Source organism: Cucurbita maxima, unplaced genomic scaffold, assembly GCF_002738345.1.
Source record: "Cucurbita maxima cultivar Rimu unplaced genomic scaffold, Cmax_1.0 Cma_Scf00034, whole genome shotgun sequence".
Classification (NCBI taxonomy): domain Eukaryota; kingdom Viridiplantae; phylum Streptophyta; class Magnoliopsida; order Cucurbitales; family Cucurbitaceae; genus Cucurbita; species Cucurbita maxima.
The window spans coordinates 665392-690929 of record NW_019272050.1 but is presented as its reverse complement, the minus strand read 5'-3'; the positions used below and the strand labels follow the sequence as shown (position 1 = coordinate 690929).

The 25538-nt window shown below is 35.2% G+C and overlaps 4 protein-coding genes and 1 long non-coding RNA gene across 6 annotated transcripts; 3 read left to right on the top strand and 2 right to left on the bottom strand.

Annotated features, from left to right (window-relative positions):
• The first annotated feature begins 4348 nt into the window (after window positions 1-4348).
• Window positions 4349-7125, top strand: LOC111467714 (homocysteine S-methyltransferase 1-like). Its single transcript, XM_023112726.1, has 7 exons — window positions 4349-4718; window positions 4827-4883; window positions 5221-5426; window positions 5509-5638; window positions 6259-6462; window positions 6543-6614; window positions 6727-7125. Exons 1-7 carry the CDS (start codon window positions 4548-4550, stop codon window positions 6871-6873), a joined length of 987 nt encoding a protein of 328 aa, XP_022968494.1. The 5' UTR covers window positions 4349-4547; the 3' UTR covers window positions 6874-7125.
• A 97-nt stretch (window positions 7126-7222) lies between these two features.
• Window positions 7223-9496, top strand: LOC111467713 (zinc finger protein CONSTANS-LIKE 16-like). Its single transcript, XM_023112725.1, has 2 exons — window positions 7223-8986; window positions 9109-9496. Exons 1-2 carry the CDS (start codon window positions 8042-8044, stop codon window positions 9367-9369), a joined length of 1206 nt encoding a protein of 401 aa, XP_022968493.1. The 5' UTR covers window positions 7223-8041; the 3' UTR covers window positions 9370-9496.
• Window positions 9497-10485: 989 nt separating this feature from the next.
• Window positions 10486-11919, bottom strand: LOC111467594 (LOB domain-containing protein 42-like). The gene is made up of 2 exons (XM_023112562.1): window positions 11624-11919; window positions 10486-11064 (listed from the first exon to the last, which is right to left on the bottom strand). Exons 1-2 carry the CDS (start codon window positions 11811-11813, stop codon window positions 10595-10597), a joined length of 660 nt encoding a protein of 219 aa, XP_022968330.1. The 5' UTR covers window positions 11814-11919; the 3' UTR covers window positions 10486-10594.
• Window positions 11920-19863: 7944 nt separating this feature from the next.
• LOC111467808 lies at window positions 19864-21768 on the bottom strand. Of its 2 annotated transcripts, XR_002714607.1 has the most exons (3): window positions 21671-21768; window positions 21451-21546; window positions 19864-20430 (listed from the first exon to the last, which is right to left on the bottom strand). It is a non-coding gene; the product is annotated as an uncharacterized LOC111467808 (long non-coding RNA). The 2 variants fall into 2 exon arrangements; XR_002714606.1 differs by lacking the exon at window positions 19864-20430 and having other exon boundaries at window positions 21001-21546.
• Window positions 21769-23043: 1275 nt separating this feature from the next.
• LOC111467689 (ribulose bisphosphate carboxylase small chain, chloroplastic-like) lies at window positions 23044-24375 on the top strand. The gene is made up of 3 exons (XM_023112676.1): window positions 23044-23456; window positions 23528-23662; window positions 23972-24375. The coding sequence occupies exons 1-3, from the start codon at window positions 23277-23279 to the stop codon at window positions 24200-24202; spliced, it is 546 nt and encodes a 181-aa protein (XP_022968444.1). The 5' UTR covers window positions 23044-23276; the 3' UTR covers window positions 24203-24375.
• The last annotated feature ends 1163 nt before the right edge of the window (window positions 24376-25538 follow it).

Below are 25538 nucleotides of genomic sequence, written 5' to 3'. Positions count from 1 at the left end.
AACTTAAATACCTGATTAATACATCCACCCACGTGACTGAAAACGAAATTAATTTATTTTTTATTTATATTTTGATCACTTTTAATGACACATTAATTATTATAAATTTGGATATTTACGCACATTAATTTAATAAGCTGCCCTTTTAATACATATATATATATATATATATTAAAAATATTTGAAAACCAATTATATTATATTTTAAAAACATCTTTAAATTTATACCATTAAACTAAAAAAATAAAAATATCCTTAATTTAATCTATAATTAAAAAAATGAATAATGCCCTTAATTTAGCCTATATTTAACAAAATACCCTTAAATCTATATTTCAGAAAAAAAAAAGTGTTATATATATATATATATTTTTTAATTTATTTTCCGAATTTTAAACACAAAATTGTTAGGTTATATTTATTTTTAGGAAACAAAATTAATTAATATCAATAATATCATTTAAACCCCTAAACTATTAATTATATGAATATAAATTTTAACGGTTCCTAATTAAATAAATCAATTTAAACTATTTATTCTTGATTTATATTTTGAATTGATTATTTAAATTTAGTTCAAAATCACTTAAATAAAATTATTTTATTAATTTTTTTTTATTTATAACAATAAATATATATATATTAATTTTTTTTTATAAAAGTTTAGGATTCTAATCAATACAGTTTAGTATTTTAAGAATATATTTTCTAACGAGATTAATTTGATTTTCTCGTTATTTTTAATCTTTATATATTATGGAAATAAATTATTAATACTTTTTTAAAAAAAAACTTTAATGATAAAAAGCTAACTTTTTGTATTTTCGATCATCTAAGCTGGCTGACTTCAAACGTTTTCACGAAAATTAAAATCTTGAGCTTTCTATCCCAATCCATCGACAAGTTGGCAACAAAAGGTAGTTCTACAACCATAAAACAAATTAAATATTTAATGTAACACCTAACTACATATCTTTTTTTTCAAATAAATCCTTTTAAAGTTACAAAATTGCTTATTAAGGGCATGTTTAATTAGGAGGGCCCATAATTTAATGAGACTCGTGGGGCAAATACATCAACTTAACGAGGTATGTTATTAAAGCTCACAACCCGAGGTCAACACGAAAAAAAAATAATAATTGGGCTCTCGAATCGATGTAAAAATAACGCTATTAAGGAAAGAGATCCCATGAAGGAACACTGAACGAGGAAGGGGGTAAAGCACTACTCGTCAACTAGATAATATACAAGATAGTTCGAGGAAGATAAATGACTCAAATTATGAAGACGCATGTTCCTTCCCTCTAAATTGACGGCTATGACATATGCTACTGTTATTATGACCCATTTAATCAACTGATTAGATCGATATGAAATCTATAAGAGCAACGACTCCAACAAACATTGTTGCTAAAAACACTTAAAATAGATATGGTTCTCTTTAGATTTTCCCTTTCGAGCTTCACTCTTATAAAGAATGATTCGCTCTCCTCTCCAACCGACGTGGAATCTCACATCCAACAACTCGAACTATACGACAACAAAAAATCAAAAACCAAGACATGTATATATCAGGCAATATCATCGATAACTCTAACAATAGGTAGACTATAATGACTCTAGGTAGCCAAGAATCCATCAAGATATGACATCTACGCCATCTTCGGTACACATAGAATAAACACGTGAAAGCAATCACACACCTTTTTAGCTCGGTAATATTAGGACTACTAATGGAGCTAGAGCAAAGGTCAAAATGGATAGATCTAATTGTTAGACTAACACGACTCTCATGGCTTTGCTTTGGGCTTTTCCAAAAGGCCTCATCCCAATGGAGAGAGTATTATTTGTTTATAAACCCATGATCATTCCCAAAATTAGCCGATGGACTTTCATCATCCAACACCTCCCCTTGAACAAAGTACTCCTCATTTTTTATTGCCTTCAAGGAGGCCTGACTCATTTTCTTTTTTTGGAGTCATTTGTTCGACATTTGAGGATTTACCAATATATTGACACGACTAAGTTTATGGCATATCTTTGATACCATGTTAGACAAACACGACTCTCCACAATGATATGATATTGTCCACTTTGAACATAAGCTCTCATGGCTTTGCTTTGGGCTTTTCCAAAAGGTCTCATCCCAATGGAGAGAGTATTCTTTGTTTATAAACCCATGATCGTTCCCTAAATTAGTCGACGTGGGAATTTCATCATCCAATACTAATTTATATCATAGGTATAATGCATTATTAACCCGTCATATACTACGATCGATCATATAAATAGTTTTGATATGCAAAAAAAAATGTGGGTACATAAAAACATATGCATTTATTTCATAGCCAAACTGGCACAAGTTATTTCACATTATATCATTATTTATGGGAGTAGGTAATTTGTTTCATTTTTTATTTTTATTTTTATTTTTATTTTTATTAATGATAAGTGCTCAACCACCAAGGCTGTGGCACACGTACCAAATCGTAAGGGCATTGCTCGAGAATTTAATGGCTTTGCTGGAAGAGACAGCTATGTATTTAGTGTCTGTCTTGTAGAATTTCAGCCTTTGAATTGCCCTATTTTGTGGGAAGGTGTTTTTTTTTTTTTTTTTATAATTTATTTTTTAAATCAATTTATTGGGTCGTTCATGACTTGGACTAACTCTAGTCCGAATAGTTCATGTTTTCCTATTTCGTCCCAACACACCGAAAATTTTATTGTTTCAAAATCAAGTTTCGAATAGTATCAGCCCAATAGTTGTCTAATATATGAAATCTCAACTGTTTATGAAACTGAGGTATTACTATGACTAATACCGTTCGACGTGGTATGAGGTCAAACTAAGGATTCTTTTTGGATCCTCCCTCGAGATGAGTCGAGAACTTGGAGGATTTGTCTGCCCGAACTGGGTTTCTTCGACCAATTTTTCTTGATGGGACCTAAGCCCTAAAATAAGATTCCTCAAACTCGACACCTGAAAATGGTGAATGAGGTAAGGAAATAGAGGTAGAATCTCCTCGGGAATAGAGATGGGGAGTGCATCCCTTATCTCTCTTGCCCCAATGCCATCTTTAGTAGTTTTGAAAGGTTTATGAAATTTTAATAGTAATGTTACAAAATTTAAAATAATATAAACGGTTCATTTTTAAACTACTCTAAATTTTTTATGGTAGTTTTTATAATTTAGTCTATTATTGATGTCAATCAATGGGGGATTTTGACTCTCGTCTAATTTACTCTATGTTGGTAAGTGTGAGTTAGGTAATTCTATTTGTATCTCTCCTCCTTTGTTCGTTTAATATTCCTCCACTATTCTTAGGCGTTAGAGACCTAAACGAGTTACTATATAGCACATGTGTGTGTCATAGCGTAGGTGAGCGTCTCGGGTGTCTTCCTTTGAAATGGGTATTTCAAAGACAGTACTAGACGACACAGGCGTGTTGATATTGCGCCCCAACTCATGTGTTGGAGGTTGGATTATGCATCATTTATCCATAACGTATACCGTAAATGGTTTAGCATGGATACAGGAGAGCCCGATACTCAATAGAACCCAAGTGAATGGATGTTTAGGATGTCCAGATGAAATGATCAACACATGGGTCTGTTCCCAATGATGTGTCCAAACAAGGCAAGATGGTTGATGCATCCTGAGACATGGGATGACATCATGATGTATGAATTGTGTTATTGAAAACCGAGATGACAATGAGATGCAAATCATGCCTAATTTTCGGTGGATAAAGCTTGAAATATATATATTATTTGTTGGACTATTTTTTAATCAAATATTACGTTCACATCTAGATATAAATATAAAAAATTTAATTTATTGATAATTTATAAAAATTAAACTTGTCATAAATAATTATAAGTAATTTTTAATATTTATCTCTACGACCCATTTGTTACTCATTCAATTAATCAAATGCAACATTCACTTTTATAATATTTATTTTTAAATTTATTGATATGACTTAAAGAAAGGTCTATCTTGTCATTTTCATGAAATTAGGTAAAATATACCATATATACCCTTTTATTTTAAGTAATTTTCAATACTACCATTATAATAATTATATATTTCAAAATAATCCTTTACTTATGTGTTCGGTAATAATTAGTGAAATTTATGTTCGAACTCATCTAATATTATTTATTTTTAAATTAATATAATCCATTTTCAAGAATATGAATAAATAATTAAATATAAAAGGGCAAATATGAGAATATTTATAATGTTGAGGGTACTTTGACAATTTCACATAGTGGATGGGCTTGGGCCCATCATTTAAAAAAAAAAAAAAATGGGAATTGGATTTGGGTTTCAATCTCCACCAACCCCCGAGGGCTACAAAGGAGGGAAATTGGCGCGCAGAAGTTTTAGAAAGCGAGAATCTGAGAGCAAAGGCGTCCAGGTTCAGACTCGAGAGACATCGCGACAATATCCATATTCGGATTGTCACGCAATCCATTTCTCCTTGATCGACGGGGGTAATTGCGTATTGAAGATCGAAGGAACGAAGAGGAAGAAGAAGAAGATGGGGATGAAGAAGGCGATGACATTGTTGGATGATCTGATACAGAACGCAGGAGGTTGTGCGGTCATTGATGGAGGTTTGGCCACGCAGCTTGAGAAACACGGCGCTGTCTTTAACGATTCACTTTGGAGTGCTGTTTGCCTCGTTAAAGATCCCGACCTAATTAAGAAGGTTCTCTCTCACCGTCTCTGTTTTTTTTTTTTTTGTTCCTCTTCTTTTTGTTTTGTTGTTGGTGCATCACGATCTCGTCGGAGATTATTGATTCGATTGCATTTGTAGGTTCATTTGGAGTATTTGGAGGCTGGAGCAGATATTTTGGTTTCTTCCTCTTATCAGGTTTGTACTGCGAATGGATTGAGCTTTCTGTACTGTTTTATCGATTGTAAACATGATAGTTTTGTACAATGCACTTTATGACGGATTTTGCAGTACCTTTTTCTTTAAAACGTTGTACTGTGGTTTGTTTAGACATCGATGATGTTATTTAGTTATTTTAAGGCTAATTAGCAGAATGCATGGGGTTCAAAACTAGCATTTCTATCCTGCCGTGAAATGATGAACCAAAATGGAACTGGTATTACCAGTATTCACTTACTCTTTCTTGTCATGCATTACTAACAATATGTACCAGTATTCACTTACTCTTTCTTGTTATGCATTTTATTCTATTCAGGCCACCATTCCTGGGTTTTTATCAAAGGGTCTGTCAGCAGAAGAAGGGGAGTTGCTCTTAGAAAGGAGTGTTAAATTGGCCGTGGAAGCTCGGGATAGCTTCTGGGATTCTGTCAAGAGTAACCCAGGGCATAATTACAATAGGGCTTTGGTTGCAGCATCCATAGGAAGCTATGGTGCTTATCTTGCTGATGGCTCGGAGTACAGGTGACTGACACATTGAATATTGAAATAAGGAGTTTGTAGATGTATGGCTTTCGAACTAAATATATTACCCCCACCCAATCAGTGGGCATTATGGACCAGATGTGGATGTGGATACGCTGAAGGATTTTCATCGACGCCGATTGCAGATTCTTGTCGGTGCAAGCCCAGATTTGCTTGCATTTGAGACTATTCCCAATAAACTTGAAGCCCAGGTTTGTTTGTTGTTAACACTTGTTATATCATCTAAACTGTGGTTTAATAATACTAGACTCACTCTAATGCCGTCCTGATGATTTGACTGCAACTTATATTCTTATGGTTTGATCTAAGTCATAAAAGATCTGAGGAAGCAAATTAAGTATATTTTTAAATCTGTTCGTCTGAATTTACAAGTTGTTCATTTCAAGGGATCAAGACAAATTGACAATCGGGCATGGCATCGCCACGCCAATGGGGCATCCATTGCATGATCTGGTCTCAAATCGTTAACATCTGAATTTTTTGTCCTCTTTATGATGAATATCTTTTTATAATTTAAATGTGGTTTAAACCCTTTGTTTTAAAACTTATTCCAATTTGCTTATTTTACTTTCAGATATTCTATTTAATTCTCAAACTAGAATTACAACACTTCATTTAGTTGGTCCCGATTGTCACAACATACTGATGTTGAATGGTTTTTTTTTTTTTTTTTGGCTGTTGTGAGCATGTGAGTACATTTGTTTCAATTGATTTTCCAATTTTCATTATTTTCTCTCCTCTTGGTAATCTTGTTTCCAACCAAACTTACCTCTATTCCCCCCTCCCTTTCTGATCTAACTCAAAAAATTAGGCCTGTGTGGAATTGCTCGAAGAAGAAAACGTCCAAATTCTATCTTGGATCTGCTTTAGCTCCGTAGATGGTGAGAATGCCCCATCTGGAGAGAGCTTTGAGGAGTGTCTTCAGGCTATTAATAAAAGTGACAAAGTAAATGCAGTTGGAATAAACTGTACACCTCCTCATTTTATTGAAGCTCTCATTTGTAAGTTCAAAGAGGTAGGAACCAAATCTCTCACAGCTGTGATTTGATATTGTTTTCGTGTTCACTGGTTTTGACACCATAATATTCCCTTCAGTTAACAGACAAGCCCATAGTTGTTTATCCTAATAGTGGCGAGGTATGGGATGGTAGAGCCAAGAAATGGCTGGTGAGTCAAATGATTTTCCCCACCCACACTTTGATATTTTCATGGCTTGTGGGCCTACATTGTGATATTTCCAGAAGACTATAACTAATGTAATGCTCTGTTTTTTTGGCAGCCATCAAATTGTTTTGGTGATGACAAATTTGAATCACTTAGTGCAAGATGGCGTGATTTGGGAGCCAAATTCATTGGTGGCTGTTGTCGAACAACACCATCTACCATCCGAGCGGTATCAAAGGTTTTGAAAGAAAGCCCTCATTAGTGACAGCTGATAAGTCAACTGTCTGTAGCTGCATGTGATTGTTGAATGAACGTAAAAGATTATATTAAAGCGAGAGGCAAGTTAGTCAGAACCTTCAAACTACTTTCTTTGCAATAATTTTTAACCTTTATTTTATAAACTACTAGATTGAGGTGTTACTGTTTGTACTTCAACATACTTTTACCCACTTTATAGATTGTTACTGTATCAAACTTGAAGACTGTTGAATAAAATAGGCATGTTCTCTGTTCATCACAATATTCAAATACTATTGAGGAAAAAAACCTATTACATTTTGAGAGCACATTTTTATATTTTATTTAGAAAAAATGATAAAGATCCTAGAGAATCTGGATAATGCTAACTTTGGATGCTGTGGTAGAGCTTGGATGTTCACGAGCAGAAACATAAAAACTGACGGTTCTAATGCCTTACTGGATTAGGATATATATATATGTATATATATATATAGATATAGATATAGATATAGAATTTCTCCCAATATTCCCAATCTTAGTTGGATATAAAATACCTGCAAGTGTGCATATATATAAGATTGACTGATTTGGGCAAGTCGAGCTGGGCTGAGAAAATCTTCTTTTTTCTGGGAAAGAATAAAAAGTATGGGATGAGACATAAGGCAATGGATAATGCAATTAGGATGCGGGTCCTACTGAAATCTAACTTTTAGTTGAACCAAAAATAGAAGTGTCCCTTCTCACAAGTAGAAAGTTGAGTGATGGGTTGGTTTCGTACTTTTCCTCATCCGTCTTAATTAGGGTGCCCCACAAATTTACGCGGCCAATCAGAAAACGAGCCTTTGGATGAACTTCAATCCCTCGACCAATGAAAATGTGGATAAGGCCTTTCTGTGAACCCACTCACTGCAAGTTCTTTTGTAAATAAAAGAAGTGCCCAAAAGTGCAATTCCTCTCCAATCCAGACCCTTCTCTGCTGTGAATTTAACTGGAAAAGCGCAGTCTGTGGGCCATTCCCTTGGCCCCTCGACGGCGTCTTTTTGAAATAGCTTGTCCCTAATACTTATAAAAAATAGACGAACTAGAAAATATCAGACTCCAGCTTTATGAACAGTGTCCAATTTGAAACCTGCAAGTTGAGTCTTTGATACAAACTCAGATTCTCTCACCTTTCTGGTTAATTGAATTCAATGATGACGAGGAAAAGTGTGGAGAAAACAGCTGAGGGTGGTAAGACTGCCAGAGCCTGCGATAGCTGTATCAGCAAGCGGGCTCGGTGGTACTGTGCCGCCGATGATGCTTTTCTGTGCCAAGCTTGTGATGCTTTGGTTCACTCCGCCAATTCCTTGGCCCGTAGGCACGAGCGTGTTCGTCTTCAAACTGCCTCTTTCAGACCCTCCTCAGATAAGTCCTCTGCTGCCTCATGGCATCAGGGCTTCACTAGAAAGCCACGGTCGCCTCGAATGGGAAAGGCTGCTCTGGCAAGGAAGCCATCTCCTCAGGTACCGGAGGTGAATGCTAAAGAAGAAACTGAAGATCAGGAACAGTTCTTTCTTCATCGGGTTCCTGTTTTGGGATTCGATTCAAATGTTGGTGATTTGGCTAGTTTTGTTGGGGAAAAAGAAAATTCAAATGGGTATCTCTCGTACGATATGGATCCTGCTGAATTTGCAGCTGATGTTGAAAGTTTGTTGGGTAACTCACATACTGAGTGCTTTGACATGGAAGAACTGGGGCTGGGAGCTTCCCAAGACGACTGGACGACAAAGGATGATAGCTCTTTCAACAGCTGCGAAGTTATTAAGATTGAACCAGATGAGATAGAGGAATTAACTCCGATGATGCTCGGTGTTGAGACCGATCCAATGAGGGAGCCATTTGATCTGAACTTTATGGACTTTGGCGACAATCCATCGTGCGATAAGGAAGAGAAGACGATTGTCGAAGTCATGGCATTGGCGAAGAACCGTGAATTCGAGGTGGAAAAAGAGACGAAGATTGCAAGAAACAAAAAGAAAGTATCATTGAGTTTGGATAGTGAAGCAGTGATAATAGCATGGGGGAGCAGAGGAACACCATGGACATCCGGTGAACGGCCGAATGTCGACCTCGATTATTACTGGCCGGATTACATGGTATGTTGCCTCATCTTCTTCTCTGTGTCCTATGAAATTTAATGTCTGATGTTGCTGTTTAAGAATGTTATATGTATAATAAATGCTCTGTCTCTGAAAGTGATCTGTGTGTTTTTACGAAGGGTATGTGTGAGAGTGGACATTATTATCAGGCTTACGGGGAGGTTGGCGGCGGAATCAGGCGACAAGCGGCTGCCGGAGTTGAAGGAGAGAGAGAAGCAAGAGTGTCGAGATACAGAGAGAAGAGAAGGACGAGATTATTTGCAAAAAAAATAAGATACGAAGTTCGGAAACTGAACGCAGAGAAGAGACCGAGAATGAAAGGGAGGTTTGTGAAGAGATCCTCTTGCTTTGCGCCGCCACCTTTCCCTTTGTTTAATTAATGCTTAAGTTCTTAATTTAATCTTGATTTTGTACCAATAATCTAAACAATAATGCCTTTAATCTAAGTAAGTTAAGGTCATTATATTCATTGGAAAATCATGAAAAGCATACTTCTCTTTTGTTTCCTAGAACGGTTTAATAAAGCATTATCGGTGAAAGTTACTGTAATATTATGTTTTGGTTTAGTTTTATTTAGATGCTAAATATTCTATGACCACTGAACTAGTAATTAGTGTAAAATTTTAAAAAATAGCCTCTCAAGGTTCATTTTACCCCAAGATTAGGACTGGGTCGATTAGGCTTGGTAGGGACCCACATCAAATGTGAAGGAGATTCCTGTTTAATGGGGGAGGAGTGAGAGGAATAGAGGATTATATTCGTCTTCCTGTCTCAACTTCATTTAATCTAAATATATTTTTAACCCACATAATATATATATATATATATATTTTTACTATATTATAAAAAATAATTAGATAATTTCGAGTCTCTAATTATAATATTTAAACTAAATACTAGGTTGAATTATATACGTGTATGTATACATATACTTTTTAGAAAAAAAAAAAAGAAAAGAAAAGTATATATTCTTTTTTATTAAAAAAATAAGTTAGTTAATTTTATTAAGAGTTAAATTTTAGAAATTTTGTTATATATATATATTAGATTATATTGAAAATTGAAAATTTTAAAATTATTTTTTAAAAAAAATAATAAATGGGCTAAAAATTACCCATGGGATAAAAAAAATAAATGAAAAATTTTGGTAGCGCTTCTCCATCCCCGCTCCGTCGGGTGAGCATCTCTAACCCCAACTCATTATTGGGCTCAAAATGAATTCATCCCTAGCAGTGCACCAGGCCCATCAAGCCCAAAATCTCAGGCCCATAATGAGTACAAACTGGGTCCAAAAAGAATCCATCGCTAATTCGGGCCCATAAACTTTTGACTAATGGTTTGACCATTTCGAAGAAAATTCCAACCTAAACAAAAAATGGACGAAGGTTCATTAATTCGTATACTAAAATTATATAAATTTATTTTTATTTTTTCATTTTCTTATTTTTTATTTTTACAATATATTTTATACATAAATAAAAAAAAGAAAAAAAAAGTCGGAAAATTGCAGAGCTCAGTAAATACTAATAACTGCTTTATGCATAGGAAATCAACACTCCATCCCTAATTCCTAATTAATTATTTTAATTTCATTTTTAATTTCCATTACTGAGCCGAATTAAGAGTCAGCTCCAGCTCAACATGCTCCTCCTCAACCCACATTCCATTTCTCAAAACCCAACCCGGTTTCCTCCGGTTCGTCATCAAATCATCCGCCATTCGGTCTATCTCAATCACCTCCACATTCGACCCACTTCCCAATTCACGACCCGGTCCGGGTTTGGATTTGGTCCGGTTGTCGGGCTTTTTGAACCGGTTCCGAGTCTTGCCCTTGTGAAGCTCGCCGGGAACTGCCAAATTGGTGTCGTTACAAACATGTCGAATGTCGCAACATTTAAGGGAAAGGTTAGTGTTTGACAGCGGCGCGTCTGGTTCGACGATCATGGATCCGGTCAACACGGCGTCAACGGCGGCCTGACACTTATCCCAGTCGCCGGAACAGAGCAATCCGACGGAGCCGTAGACCGGATTCACCATCCGGCCGCACGCCTCGTACAGCAACGACTTGAAAATGGCTAAAAACAGACAATTTTCAATGTCATTAAATAAAATAATTATAAATATAATATATTTTACATACCAACATTTTGAATTTCCTCATACATATTAATAAAAAATGTATTTTTAATTCTTTATATAATATAATCTTTTTAGGGTGAAAAAAAAAACAATAAATTTAACTGTTTTATATAATTTTTTAATCCAAAAAATTTAAGAAACTTGTTCAGAATTGTTAGGAGGGAGTCCACGCAACCTAATTTAGGGAATGATGTTTATAAGTAAATAATACATTTACATTGTTACGAGACTTTTTGGGTAAGCCCAAATCAAAGTCACGAAAGATTATGCTCAAAGTGGACAATATCAATCATTGTGAAAATCCATAATTTCTAATATCAAACTGTGTTAGGAATCATAGATTTATGACTAAGGAATATAAACTGTGAGACCTTCCCACAACAAAGGCATGAGAGCTTATGCTCAAAGTAGATAATTTTATACCATTGTGAAGATTTGTGATTCTTAACCCGATTTGATATCATAGGTAAGGAATTATGATAAAGTGAGAATTACCCGGGCGGAGGTGTTCGGCGGCGGCGGTGATGAGGTTGAAGAGGCCGGCGCGACCGTAGAATTTGGCAAGAAAGATGGTGGCGTTGGCCTGAGAATCAGGGGAGGGGATCCATTGAAGACAAGGTCTGATAATACAGTCATGGCTGCAGCCTTTGCGAAGGATCCGGCAGCCATTGCAGCTCATTCTCATAATATCAAGACTTTTGTGTGTGAGGAAAGAGCTAGGAGAAGAGAAGAGGGGTATTTAATAACCAAAGAGGGCGAAGGGCATTAAGGTAATTTCCTCACTTTGAACTGCAAATTTGCAGTCTACTTTCTAATTTCAAACTTCAATGAGTGGGGCACTGATTCTTATATTTAACATTAACCCATTAAATTTGAAGTCTAATACATGCTTTAATTTAATACAAATAATGTTATGAAATCCATAGTTTTAGCAACGTAAACTCACAGATTCGATAGAATCCAAGATTTTATTTACGTTCGAGTATATTCTTAAACTTTTAATTTTGTGTTTAATAGGTCGATCATGAGTTGTCGAAGAACGGGTGGAGAGTTTTATAAGTAAGGTAGAAATGGAGGAAAGAGAAGGAGAAAAGGAGGTGGAAAAGTGGAGGACATGCAGTGGTAAAAGCAAAGAAGAGAAAGGCACACAGAAGTAGGAAGCTTAATGGGAAGGGGATGTGTTCTATTGCCCCCACAACATGCCACTTTTCCTTCTCTACCACCACCTTTTCTCTCTCTTTTTACCCTTAATAATTATATATAACGTTTTTTTTTTTTTCCTACCCCTACTTGAATGAGAGATTTTTTCAATTTAGCTCCTAATTTTCGGTATCTGAAAAGTTATATGTTATATAAGTCGTTGTGTTGACTTTTGCTTGTAGTTATATAACGTTGCTATTAAATTTTTCTCTCATGTGTACTTTCAAATTCTGTCTTTAAGAATCTTTATGCCCATGTTTTTGTTAGGAATCACGACTCTCTGCAATGGTATGATATTGTCCACTTTGAGCATAAGCTCTCATGACTTTGTTTTAAGCTCCCTAAAAGGTCTCGTACCAATGGAGATATATTTTTTCCCTAAATTAGCCAATGTGGGACTCACTCCCAACAATTCTCCCATCGAACAAAGTACACTATAAGCCTTCTCTAAGGCTTATGGAGCTCTCGAACAACCTCCCTTTAATCAAGACTCGACTCTTTTCTCTGAAGCCCTCAAACAGTTTTCTAAAAGCTTCTTCTCAAATGGGGTCAGAGGCTTGAGCATAAGTTGTCTGACTATAGGTGACACGAATACAACGAGAGTTTAACGTAATAAAATATATTATAAATTAAAAAGTCAAAGCGTTGGAAGAGATAAATAATGCAGCCATGGAATTATAGAAACCGCTGAGGAGCAAATGGTTTATGTGGGGGTGAGGATGAGTGAAGTTAATTAAGTATTAAGTGGTTTCCATTTTTTGGGCTTATGACTTTGATTCTCTGATTAATGTGGGGATTTTGTTGTCTCATTAAACTTGATACTCATACCCATAATTAATCCCTTTTTTTCCCCTTTGGATTTGCTAATTAAAGTATATTGTTTCATGCCCTAAATGTACACTTCCATTAGGGCTTCTTTTTATCGTTTCAATCAAATGGGTTTTTTTGTTTAATTACCATAAACTTACTAAAAAAGCTAAACTTAGAAAACAGTACTCGGGTTGATTTTTATGTGCACATATATTTCAAGGCAATAAGCTTACGTTTCATTTTTTAAAAGATCGAGTAGTCAACAAAATAGGGAAAAAAAAACGTTTGTAGGCTCAACCGACACTAGCATGATATATGTGTAAGCTACTCTAATACTTCAATTATTTTATGGCTTTTTTTAAAAAAAGTAAAGATGAGACCAAGTTTGCACGTTAGGTTAGTCTTAGAGTTGTCCTCACATTGATTAATGGTCCAATATTCATATTGTTTAACTTTTTACCGGTAGTCTGAATCATCATGACATGTTTCTGAATGTAATTCAACCACCTCAGCTTTGGAGACGAGGCGTCTTTTTAATCGTCTTCAAAATATTATTATTACTATCAATCATGACCATACGTTTCTATATCCATTGTAATTAATCTTGATATTGAAATTGAAATCCCTCTAGGGTTTTCTCAAATGGTCCTCGTTTTTTTATGTATTAGTTTTAAATTTGAAAAATAGTCTATATGGATCCATAAATGTTGGTAGCAAAGCCCGTTTCATCAATTTTGGGCCCGCGAGCTCATAAATGGGCTAGTGGTACGATCCACGGTCTATCAATGGGTCGAGAGATGGCCCAATAAATGATTAATGGGCCGGTAGGGTCCGTTACTCTATCAATGGGCCGGGTACCCAAACTTTACGCTCTAAGACTTTTTTTTAATAACAATTACGCTATTCAATTTAATAAAAAAAAAAAAAAAAAAAAAAAAACATATATGAGCTATCAAAATTTGAATAATAGTAATAATACTCACACCTACCATACGCTGGAATATAAATTGAAATATTAAATTTAAAATTCAAAGTTNAAAGAAATATTAAATTTACAAACCTACCCATCCTACCTCATAAATAAAAAGACAGCTTATAAAAGCTATTTATTTAAAGGGTATATATATGTCAAAATCTCAATCTTCTAACTTATAATTAAAATAATTAATTCTTAACTATTCACAATAGTATTGTCCCCTTTAAGTAATAAAGGTTTTCCAAACTGACCTTATACCAATGGAGATGTATTCTTTTACTTATAAACTCGATCATTTTTTAAATAAGTCAATGTGGGACTTACCCCGACCATCCTCAACATTCATACCAATGGAGACATATTCCTTTACTTATAAACCCATGATCATTTCCTAAATTAGTCAATGTGAGACTCACTCCCAACAATCCCAACACCCTGATTGTTAATCTATGTTTAAATTAATTTATTAGCAAGAAATTATGAAATTTCTCACTAATTTGTCACCAGATTTTGTTTACCATAAATTCTTTCACCAACTTTCAGTAATCTATGGGTTTTTTCCTTTCTTTTATGAAGAACTTTTCATTTAGAAAAAGAGAGATAAATGGTCAATTTTATTCCAAAATCCAAATTGCAAGCAGACAAAGAAAGCAGGCCGCTAAGTGCATAAGTAAATTGCAGCTTTCTAAACTTCTTCGCCGCGCAATACCCGCCGTATTCTCATATCTCGATTTCTCTGTTTTTTTTTTTTTTTTTTTTTTCCCTTCCTCCTAATTTTCCAATAAAACAACAAAAATAATAAAAATTAAATTAAATTTGAAAAAATGTAAAGCTTGTTACCTAACCATTTACTACTACCAGCAGCCGGGGTTGAGTCATATTCTTCCCGATTATCAGGTCATCAACTTTTTTAACTCGAGGGTTCGTACTCATTATTAGGTTTGTTTTTTTCTTATCGGTGGGTGTTCCAATGTATGACAAATAAATTATGGCACAAACCAACAACCACAGAGATTTCCAAATCTCCCTTTCCTAAATCAAACAAACACTAAAATCCAACCACCATTCTACTTCTTCCTACTATTTATATCACTCATTTTAACTTTAGATTTGTCCCCTTCAAGCACTTCCCTCTTTTTCATGAATCCATTAAAAAAAGACTTCAGCTCATGATTAAGTTAACCAGAGTAGAATTGGTCATTTTTTAAATGACTTGATGGGAACAATAAAATCACTTTTCAAATTTCAGTAAACCCTTGTCCAAATCAAAATTTCTTCTCTCTCCTCAACCAACGGCATCTGTTTTTATAGGGTTGGGCCTGGTGATGAAGGCCCAGTAGGCCCAACAAGGAGACAAGTCCGAAGTGATAAACGGATATTTCTGTAATGACTGACAGATCATTCAGATTGGACACTGAAAGGACATATTATACACCAGATTAATTCTCTTCTGGCCTCTGGTTTTTTGCAGTTAAAAAGTTGGTGTTTTGATTCAAGTCAAAGACAATAGAACAAAAGAACATGGAAGAAGAAATCACTAGTCGCCGCTACTGCTACTACTACACATTGTTTTCTGAAGTGGAATGAATTGAAAAGAAGAAACTTTATGATTTCATATATAACAAAGAGGAGAACCAAAATAACCCCGGTTTTCTCCGTTGAATCTCAGAGAGCGAGCAGAAAAAAGAAAAGAAAAGAAAAGAAAGAGAAAAACGGGGGTATTATGGATGGAAAAATGAATTAATCCTACTAATTATGAAGAGGATCTGGACAACTGGGTATTTTCCGTTTACTATCTACGAATCCTTCATGGTGGCGGTGGGGATCGAGGAAGCGTCTGTCATTGAAGTATTTTTGAAGTAGTTCATATCGGCGGTTGGCGTGGTCTGTTTTGTCCGTCGTGTGCGGCGGCGGAGACGGCGGCGGTGGGAAAATCCTTGAAGCTCTAGCTTGGGAGAAACAACAAAAAACCCAAATCTGCGACACCCAGAGGATCAAAATTAGGATGGCAAAAGAAGAGGAAGCGGCGATTCTTCTGGTACACATCGCTGGAAGAAGAGAGAAATGAAATTGGATGAAACTTGAGTTCAGTAGCTTTGAAGTCCCGTGTGTATGAGGGTCGACATGAATAAATAAAATGTCAAACCCAAATGGCTTTGTTGTCTGTATTTCTCTCAGATGGGGTTTGAAGCTTAGTTGTGAGATATAAGAACAAAGAAAAGACGGCTATAATGGAATGGGACACTCAGAGAAAAGAGAGAAGGACGAGGGTGGGCCACGTGATGAGGGAATAGCAGGCTGAAATGGTCCACCTTCATATAATATGGTAACGGAACTTGGGTTTGACTCCTTCTCTTCCCTATTCACTAAACAATAACCAAAACAAGTCGAGTTTTATTCAGAATCCGACCTTTGTCGGTGCCTATTTTTTTATGATTAAGATTCCATAGAAAGCCAAGTATGATATAGCCAAGAGGGGTTTTTCTTTTTTCTTTTTCTCCATGATTTTTTATAATACATGACTTATGGGAGTGTTCTTGGGGAGCTCCCCAACCCAACTGGGGAGTAAAACTTAGAGCAGAGTAGGCATAAGATGAATAGAGAAATGAGGCAGTTCCTACGCAGAAACAGAAGATGTAAAAGGAAAGGGCCACGTTCTATCAATTTCAGAAAGCCTGTGTTGAATTCTGAGCATGATGCAGGCATTAAAGTTCAGCAACTTTTGCTTCCTATTTCCACTTTGTACTCTTCTCCTGTCTTATCACCTTTTAATCCCCTTCCGGTGTCTTTTATTACCTTTGCCTTTTTCCTTTTGGCCCTTTTGGCCCTTTCGCCTTCTCCCTCCATTTTCCTTCACTCCCTCGTGAAAAGAAGGCTAAATGTTTAAAAAGAAAACAAAGTTAAATATATCTTTTTAGACCGACCCTCTTAATAGTTGAACTTTTGAGAGTTTTGTTAATATCTTCAATTTTTTTAACATGTATGGAAACAATTAACAAAAATAGTTTTGAATTTTAAACAATTGTATTAGCAGCCTTAAAATATTTAAAAATCTTGGGTTGGAAACTCGAGAAGAACCCATTTAAAAGTAACTCCCCTCAATATTTTTTTTCCCTATATAGACACTCATTTTTTCCTATTTGTTCAAATCTTACACCAATTTTTTGGTTAACAAGACAAAACACAACAAAGTATAAAATCTCACAAAAATCTCAAAATCAAGCTCATTTTTCAAAATATCATCTTCCAGAAACCTTCTTAAATTAATTATATAGCAAATAAACTAATTTGAACTAAAAAGGTGAAAATCTCCTTACTACAAATTTGGCAATTTGGCAATGTATATGTTTTTCTCCCTTACGAATTGTCTTATTCGTTCTTCTTGCTATAACCTATATATACCTTGATTGAATGGATAGTTTTAGAGGTTGGAGAAAGAAAGTAGAGGAGTAAGAGGATATTTAATAAGATAGAACAAAATAAGAAAGTTTTTTTTTTATCATAAATCTAATAGAGAAGAAAAAAAATGAAAAAGAATAGGACTATATGAGTATTTTCTAAAATTTAGGGCAAGAAAGAGGTTGGGAAAGTAAGGCAAATGACTTGGTCAATAAGGGAATTGAACTTCTTCTGAATTGACAGCTACTAAAAGTTCCAATATACTCCTTTCTTTCTTTTTCTATTCACTTGGAATTACATACAAGCTTAGTTTTCTCTATATTGAACCAAATCACAAGCTGTCTCTGACTGACTCCAAAAAGTAATACTCTGACTGAAATATTCTTTGCTTAAATCTTATTCAACATACTTCCTCCAGCCACTAACAACAAAGGAGCCTCTCCCTTTGGCAATCAGTATATGACGGTCCACCTTAAATGATACATTTTGAACATATATAATAATCTTCAGAATTTGGCTTCATTACCCAAAGCTCCTATCATCTTCAAAACCTCTTTTGCTCATGAACACCATGAATTTACACACAGTCTGATCATAATATATCATCCGGAACCCAATAGAGATAAACCAATAATATGCCTATATGCGAAGGAGATGGGGTGGATTTTAAGCATAGCTAGCCATTCCGACCACCGAGTTTGAACGGCTTACCTTAGAAGATAACTTTGCGACTGTAAATTTTGTGAAGGATGGTAGATTTTTCATTGCAAAAAAAAAAAAAAAAAACACCTTTCTGCAGTGTTCACTGGAGAAGTTCAGAGAATCACTCGTAGATATGCACTATTGATTGTATCTGCATCTGCAACCAGGAAGTCTGAAAGAAGCATTAAACACAAAATTCGAACTTCTTTCACGAGTTGGTCGAAGTTTGTATTCAATGACTGACTTCAATGATGCACCCAAAAGATTTTGAACTTACAGGGAGGTTTTAATTTCCATAATTGTTAGCTTGACAACGTCACCAGGATGAAAAACGAGTTACAGACCAGAGATGATGTTTTCAAGGAGAAAATGATCTTCCAAAAGATTGCACAGTTCAGCATCCATAAACAGTGATTCAATAGCTTGGAGAATTAAGAAAGCACCCGTTACGTTGCGGATAGCAACATCAGAGTCTTACGTAAAATAGGTGGTGTCTGTCCTTCCATGTTTATTCTTGGTGCTCAAATACGAATAAGTGAAAGTGATACAGTGAACTGAGAAGGAACTAAAGGAATCAAATAACAAGATGCCAATTGAAACACTCGAGCTTAATGAGAGTTCTAAAACTTGGGGAGAGGAAAAGGAAAGGGAAAAGAAAGAGAAAATCCTTGAAAATTAAATGAAGTTTTTTTTTATCATGCAAGTTATTTCTAGTTGACAGGGAACTATGTTCGAGTCAAATTAAGTTTTGGATTGCTATGTATTTTCTTAAAATTAATTTTAAATATATCTTTTCGAAGTATTTACTAATATAGCATCTCTTAATTGATATAAATTTGTCTATATGATAGTTGTGATCATATATTGTTGATTAATTTAGATAGGGATTACTTGTAATGTCATAAGAACCATTAATAATATTATATGTTTATCGCCAATAATCAATCAGAATTGACCAAATTATATGCGTTTTATTTTTATATAATATTTTGTTATAACATACCAAAATAGAATATTAAATTTACAATTTCTTAAACTATTATTTTGTAATTGTTGGGATAATACTTTTAGTTCATGAGATTTAAGGTTATTCATATTATTTTGATTTTGTTGATGAGTTGGCCTCAACTCCATGGCTCCCTTTTTGTAAGGGTTTTTCTCATCTGTTTATCAGAAAGAAGCTTTCGACATTTCTACCAATCAGTACTGCAAGTTTGGTAGTCTTACCCTCACTATGTTCACATATTTTCTTTATTTGGCAGCATTTTTTGCCTCACCACTACGTTGGTGCTCTTTCCTTGCACAAAAGTGGAATTCCTTGGTGCCGAACCAATCGCCTAACTATAGATGGTATCAAATCCCAAATTTTTCTGTATTTTTAAGTAATGGGAGATATTATTATTTCCTGAATTATTTTGTTGAATGAATGACTTTGGAGATAATTTTCTCATTCTTCTCATAAAGAAGATAATGATGTAATGAAACTAGATCAAACTAACACATAATGAGTAGGTCCCACTTTAATTTTATCACAAGTTATTCTGAAACACCAGGTCTCGGCATTCCAAGGAAAGGCGTCAACACCAAGGCTATAACTAGGTGAAAGCCAATTGCCCATCAGTTATAAGTTTTTGTTTTATTCTTCTTCTCTATTTCGAATTGGTACAAAATAGATTTTTAAAGAAATATTTTCATTTACGTAAATTTGCTAGTTTGTTCTAAGCTTTTGAAAATGATGCCAAAGGTCTGTATTTTTTCGCGCAGGTTTTCTTCTAATCCTTTCTCTCTGATCTATGAGCTTCAATTTATTCGAGAGGCAAATATGACAGTAGTCTATGCTAACATAGGTTTTGGGCGTTTAAAAAGCTGATCTTCGTGTCCATTTACTTTTATAAGAAAATAAATTACCGATTGGGTAAGGGCAGAACAATTTTTTTATATATATAAAAAATAAAGAATAAAGAGGAAATCATCAAAGAAGCCTGGAAGGCAGTAAGAGCCTTGTCTAGAGAGGGAAGCTACAGAAAGCTGGCAATTAGGCATAAACATGATAAGAAACTTTCCATACGGAAATCTAGCTAGAAACTTCAGAAGCGACCTAACTTTCACGCCTCTTCCACCAAACATTTTCTTGTCAACAAAAATGCTATTCCTCTCTTTTAAACATCCCAAATATTGCCAAAATTGGATTGATCTAACTGGTCTCACTTTGTTTCTGAAACAAGGGTCCACAATGAGTTGAAAGGCTCCAAAATCCTGGTTTATCACTCAACTATGACCAACAGATTTAAAGGTTCTACATCCATTGTCAATAAATGAAGACATCGCCTAGGTACATTAAATAGTGACTCGTGTTGAAACATGAAAAAGATTAAACCCCGAGTATGCGAGTCTAGCTGATGGATTACAAGGGAAAGATTATTTTTATCTCATCTGTACAAGAATAAAAGGTGGAGATCTTCAAAGAGTAGAGTGCTAGGAAAATATTTGTTAGCAAGTGCCTGAATTGTAAAGAGTCGGTGAGATTTCACTAATCAGTTGTAGAGAGTTGGCCTAGTTTGTTATACTAGAGAGGGGGCATAAATGAGTCTCTACAATTCAAATGCTGCATCAGCTATTTAAATTGTGCAGCCATATGTTACAAGAAAGATGGTTAACAGAACCAGAATTTCTATCACTGTAGTTTTTCACACTTTCTTCCTATTGCCAAGTCAGCTAATCCGAACATTTGCTTAGAGGAGTTCGAGAATGTTATGCTAGTAGTGGTTCCTCTAGGTCAGGTTAGCTATGGTAGCAATTGATGTAAACCGAGATATTCTCGGTATCCTAACACTGACATGCTTCCATTTAAGAAATCTCAAGGATTACTAACAAATTTAGACACGAGTCATTATCCAGAGCTCCTGCTCTTAGAAAACAACGAGATTTTGATACAACAAGCATTCTCTCAACAGAGGTTACTCAAATCTTAATCTATTAAGCCAGAGTAATCTTAATACACTAATGCGCTTAATAACACGATAGGATGAGCTCAAAGACTAACTAGATTTACGAAATTCAAACTAGAAACAGAATGATCTGATTATACAAATGTAAAATCAACAGTAAACCTACGAGTTTAAAGTCCTAAATTAGAGTAAATTAAACAAGAAATCCACAGACAAACAATGCTTACAAAAACCGAGAATCAAGAACAATTCAGTATAGTAAATAAGAAGGAGAATGTGGTACTTACGCGGTTTTCAATCCTTTGACAACATTCTAGTCCGAAAGTTGACAAAAGAGCGCCGAAAATGCTTCTTCATTATCTCGGGACAGCAATGGCGAACCACTGCGTATAAGATATCACGATTAAGCGAGAGTGAAATGCAACTTTTCAATTTGAACTGTACTTTCAACAAAGAAAACGGACACAGCGAATGGTATGGAAAACGAAACGGATAGAGAAATTGTACGTTGGACTTGCTGAGCCTGCTTTGGTTTCAGGTAAGAGCCTTGAAGTTCGTTGTTCCAAAAGTGGCGCTCCCATGGAACCGACGAGACGACTGGGTCAGGCAAGCGTGATCCCGCGAAAAGCCACGAAAATGGGCCCGAATGGATATTTTGGCCCACATTTTAAATAAATTTAGATTGTTTGAAATAAAAAGGCTTGCATTTTTTTTTTAAATTTTTTAAAAAGAAAATTCATATACTCAAAATATTATATTATTAAAATATACTCAAAATATCACTAAAACGACATATGAACATTTGACTTCAAACTAATGTTGACTAATTGACGTTATACTTAAACTATTAATAAAATAATAGGCTCGAGTTTGTACCAATTATACATATGACAGTCTAACTCAAAAGAATAACAGACTTAATAGAAGCTAACAACAATTACAAAGATAATATACCTGTCAGCGGGATTGAAGCATGTATAGATGGCTCTCACAATCGGGAACCCATTCGTGATACATTTATTATTGATATACTATACTTGAATGATAAAGGTATATTTACTCACTAATATTAAATATTATCCATTTTAAACTTTTTCTTACAGGTTTTCGTTAAAGATTTTAAAACCGTCTGTTATGTAGAGATTTTCACACTCTTATAAAGAATGCTTAGTTTCTCTCTCCAACCGATGTGAGATCTCGCAAATATCCACCCGATTTTTATTACCGATAAATATTTACCATTAACAAAAGTAGAAATCAACTATCTATTTTTTCGGCCATAGGCGAAAAGTAGTTTATAAAATATATAAAAATTGAAGTGTCGATACGTTCATATATTACGTTAAAAAAGTTTTTATAAAGAAAAAAAATGTTAATGCTGCTTTTGAATTTTTATTGATAATTTTAAATATAGTTATAAGGATAAATATATTTTTTAAAATTAAAAAAAAATTAAATGGTAATAACAAAATATAAAATTGTATTGAAAGAAATTAGATGGGCCCGTCTATTTTGCAATAAGAGCCCAAGACAAGGCTCTGGGCTTTGGGCTCCCAATAAGCGGCCCATAATCATGAATCTAGTCTACGTGGCATCCTCTCTCTCTTTCCCTTCAATAACGCAAGGGGTCCACGTAGTTAAGCCCATGCATGTGAGTGACGTGGACAGAACCCTTCATTTACGTGGATTACTTTAAATCAGACCGACTTCAATAAATATAAATTTACACGTAGGACAAAGGGAATCGGTAGGCTGAAAAACGTCGGCCCAATTGGGGAGATAGAGATAAGGGTAATGGGTCGTTGACACGTGTCAACACGAGATGGTGGAGGAAAAAAGGGGATAAGATTTGAAATCCACTGTGTGGTCATTACAAGCGTGACATGATCTTGAATCCCAAGCTTACGACCACTGAATGGGTTCGCGAATGGATAAAAAGGCCTAAGCGGTGGAGAATCGTTGCAGCGTAAGCGAATGAATTGAGCTAAGGCCTTATAAATACACCATTTCTCAGTGTCAGCCGTCGCTAACTCAACCAGCGCCGGCGTTCAAGTACTCTACTAGCTAGCTAGCTAACAAAAAACACAACAAAAAACAAAACAGAGGACTTCCAATGGCTTCCATTGTCTCCTCCGCCGCCGCTGTCGCCTCCGTGAACAGGGCTTCCCCTGCTCAAGCTAGCATGGTAGCACCCTACACTGGGCTGAAATCCACCGCTGGCTTCCCTGTCACCCGGAAGAACAACGACATCACCACCCTCGCCAGCAATGGTAGCAGAGTTCGATGCATGAAGGTATTAAACCATTCAATTTGTTTATTAAAATTATGGGTTGTTCTTAATTTTTTGTGGGTTTGTTTGTAAAGGTGTGGCCACCACTTGGATTGAAGAAGTTCGAGACCCTGTCTTACCTGCCTGATCTTTCGGATGCACAATTGTTGAAGGAAATTGGGTACCTTCTCCGCTCTGGCTGGGTTCCCTGCATCGAGTTCGAGTTGGAGGTTAGTAATATTAAGAATCACGACTCTCGCTGTATAGAAAATCCCTTCCGAACACTCGAACAATGTATACCATAGAAGGCTTATGGAGCTCTCAAACAGTCTTCCCTAATTGATGCTAGACTCCTTTCTCATGAGCCTTTACACCATTTGTTCTACATTTGTTCTACATTTGTGTCACTTTTTGACTGCAATTTCTTTGACAGGACTAAGTTAACTTTTAGGCTTCTCAAAAGGGTAGTAAGAATAGAAATGAATTACTTATTTATAAATTCATGATCATTTCTGAACTGGGTTGGGATGATTTTGCAGAAGGGATTTGTGTACCGTGAGAACCACAGGTCGCCGGGATACTACGACGGACGGTACTGGACCATGTGGAAGCTGCCCATGTTCGGGTGCACAGACCCAGCTCAGGTGGCGGCTGAGATCGAGGAGGCCAAGAAGGAGTACCCCAACGCATTCATCAGGGTCATTGGGTTTGACAATGTCCGCCAAGTGCAGTGCATCAGTTTCATTGTTTACAAGCCTGAATCCTACTAAGTTTCTTCATTTCCGCCCATCGCCGCCTTCACTTGGGTTTCAACAAATTTATTTCCTTTTTAAACCTTAATTTTCTCTCTTTACATTTTGTTCTGTGTTCATCATCAAGCTATGTTTATTTCCCCGACTTTCCAACTCGATTCGGAATAAATGATGCTTTGATTTGTTGTTGAGAACTCCTATCAATCCTTCTTTCTTTATGCGTCTTTCTTTTCGCACTATTATTGATACGAAAATGAAAATAATGAGCAAATTTGGATTCAATTGTCAACTGCTCCTATCATAAATAGGATTGACTACGGATTCGAGCCATAGCACACGATTTCATAAAATCGTTTGATTTTCCCAATGTAAATAAAGCAGGTTTTACATGAAGAAGATTTGGCTCAGCATGTTCTATTCGATATGGGTAGGAAAAGAACCAACTCAGAGAAATCATAACCCAGTCAAGATGATACAGATCAACCCCTTCTTTTTGTGCCAAAGATCTTACCATTTCCGAAGGAACTCGAGTTACAACTTTTTCTATTTTCATTCCAGAGTTTTTATGTGTTTCCACACCCCTTCGAGACCCTGAAAAATGAACAACTTTTCTTCGACCAAATTTTATAGAATTCTATTGAAATCGTGATGAATATTAAATAATTTTTTGGATATGATGAAAATTAACTTTAATTAATTTAAATTTATGACACTTTTTAAAATTTGAAAGCTCTTTTAAAAAATGATATTAGAAAATTTGGATCTTTGTGATTTGTATTGGATATTTCAATTACAATCCTAATCTTCACTTCGACAACTCAAGAATGTATATATTTTCGAGTAAATTAATGTTTTGATTGAAGGGTACCGAGGATAGAACAAACAAATTCAACTTTTTAATAATGTTGAACTATTATTTGTATGAAAAAAAAAAAGAAATTAAAGAAAAATATCGATTTCTTCTTTCCAGGGCCTTCGTCCGGAAGGAAGCATGACCCTTCATTCATAGAAATAAACGATAATTTAAATAAACGAGTTATTTATGTGAAGAGGGTTTAGGGTTTTCTCTCGTTTTTTTTCTAATAGGATTAGCTCGTTGGTGAATTAAGCTTCTACGGTGAATTATTGGGTTGTGGACATGCGAGGGCACGGCCACAGGGACTCAAACGACTCAACTGGTTTAGGTCAAGTTGGACTCGATCGAGACGAACTCTTATAGGTTTTTAGGCCCTCTTGTTTCATCAGGTCAAATTTGACTTCAAATCTAGATTGAATAGGTTATATTCGTAATTTTCTTACATTAATTTTTTTTTTTTAAATATTGAATATAAAAATGTGATTATGATGAATTTTG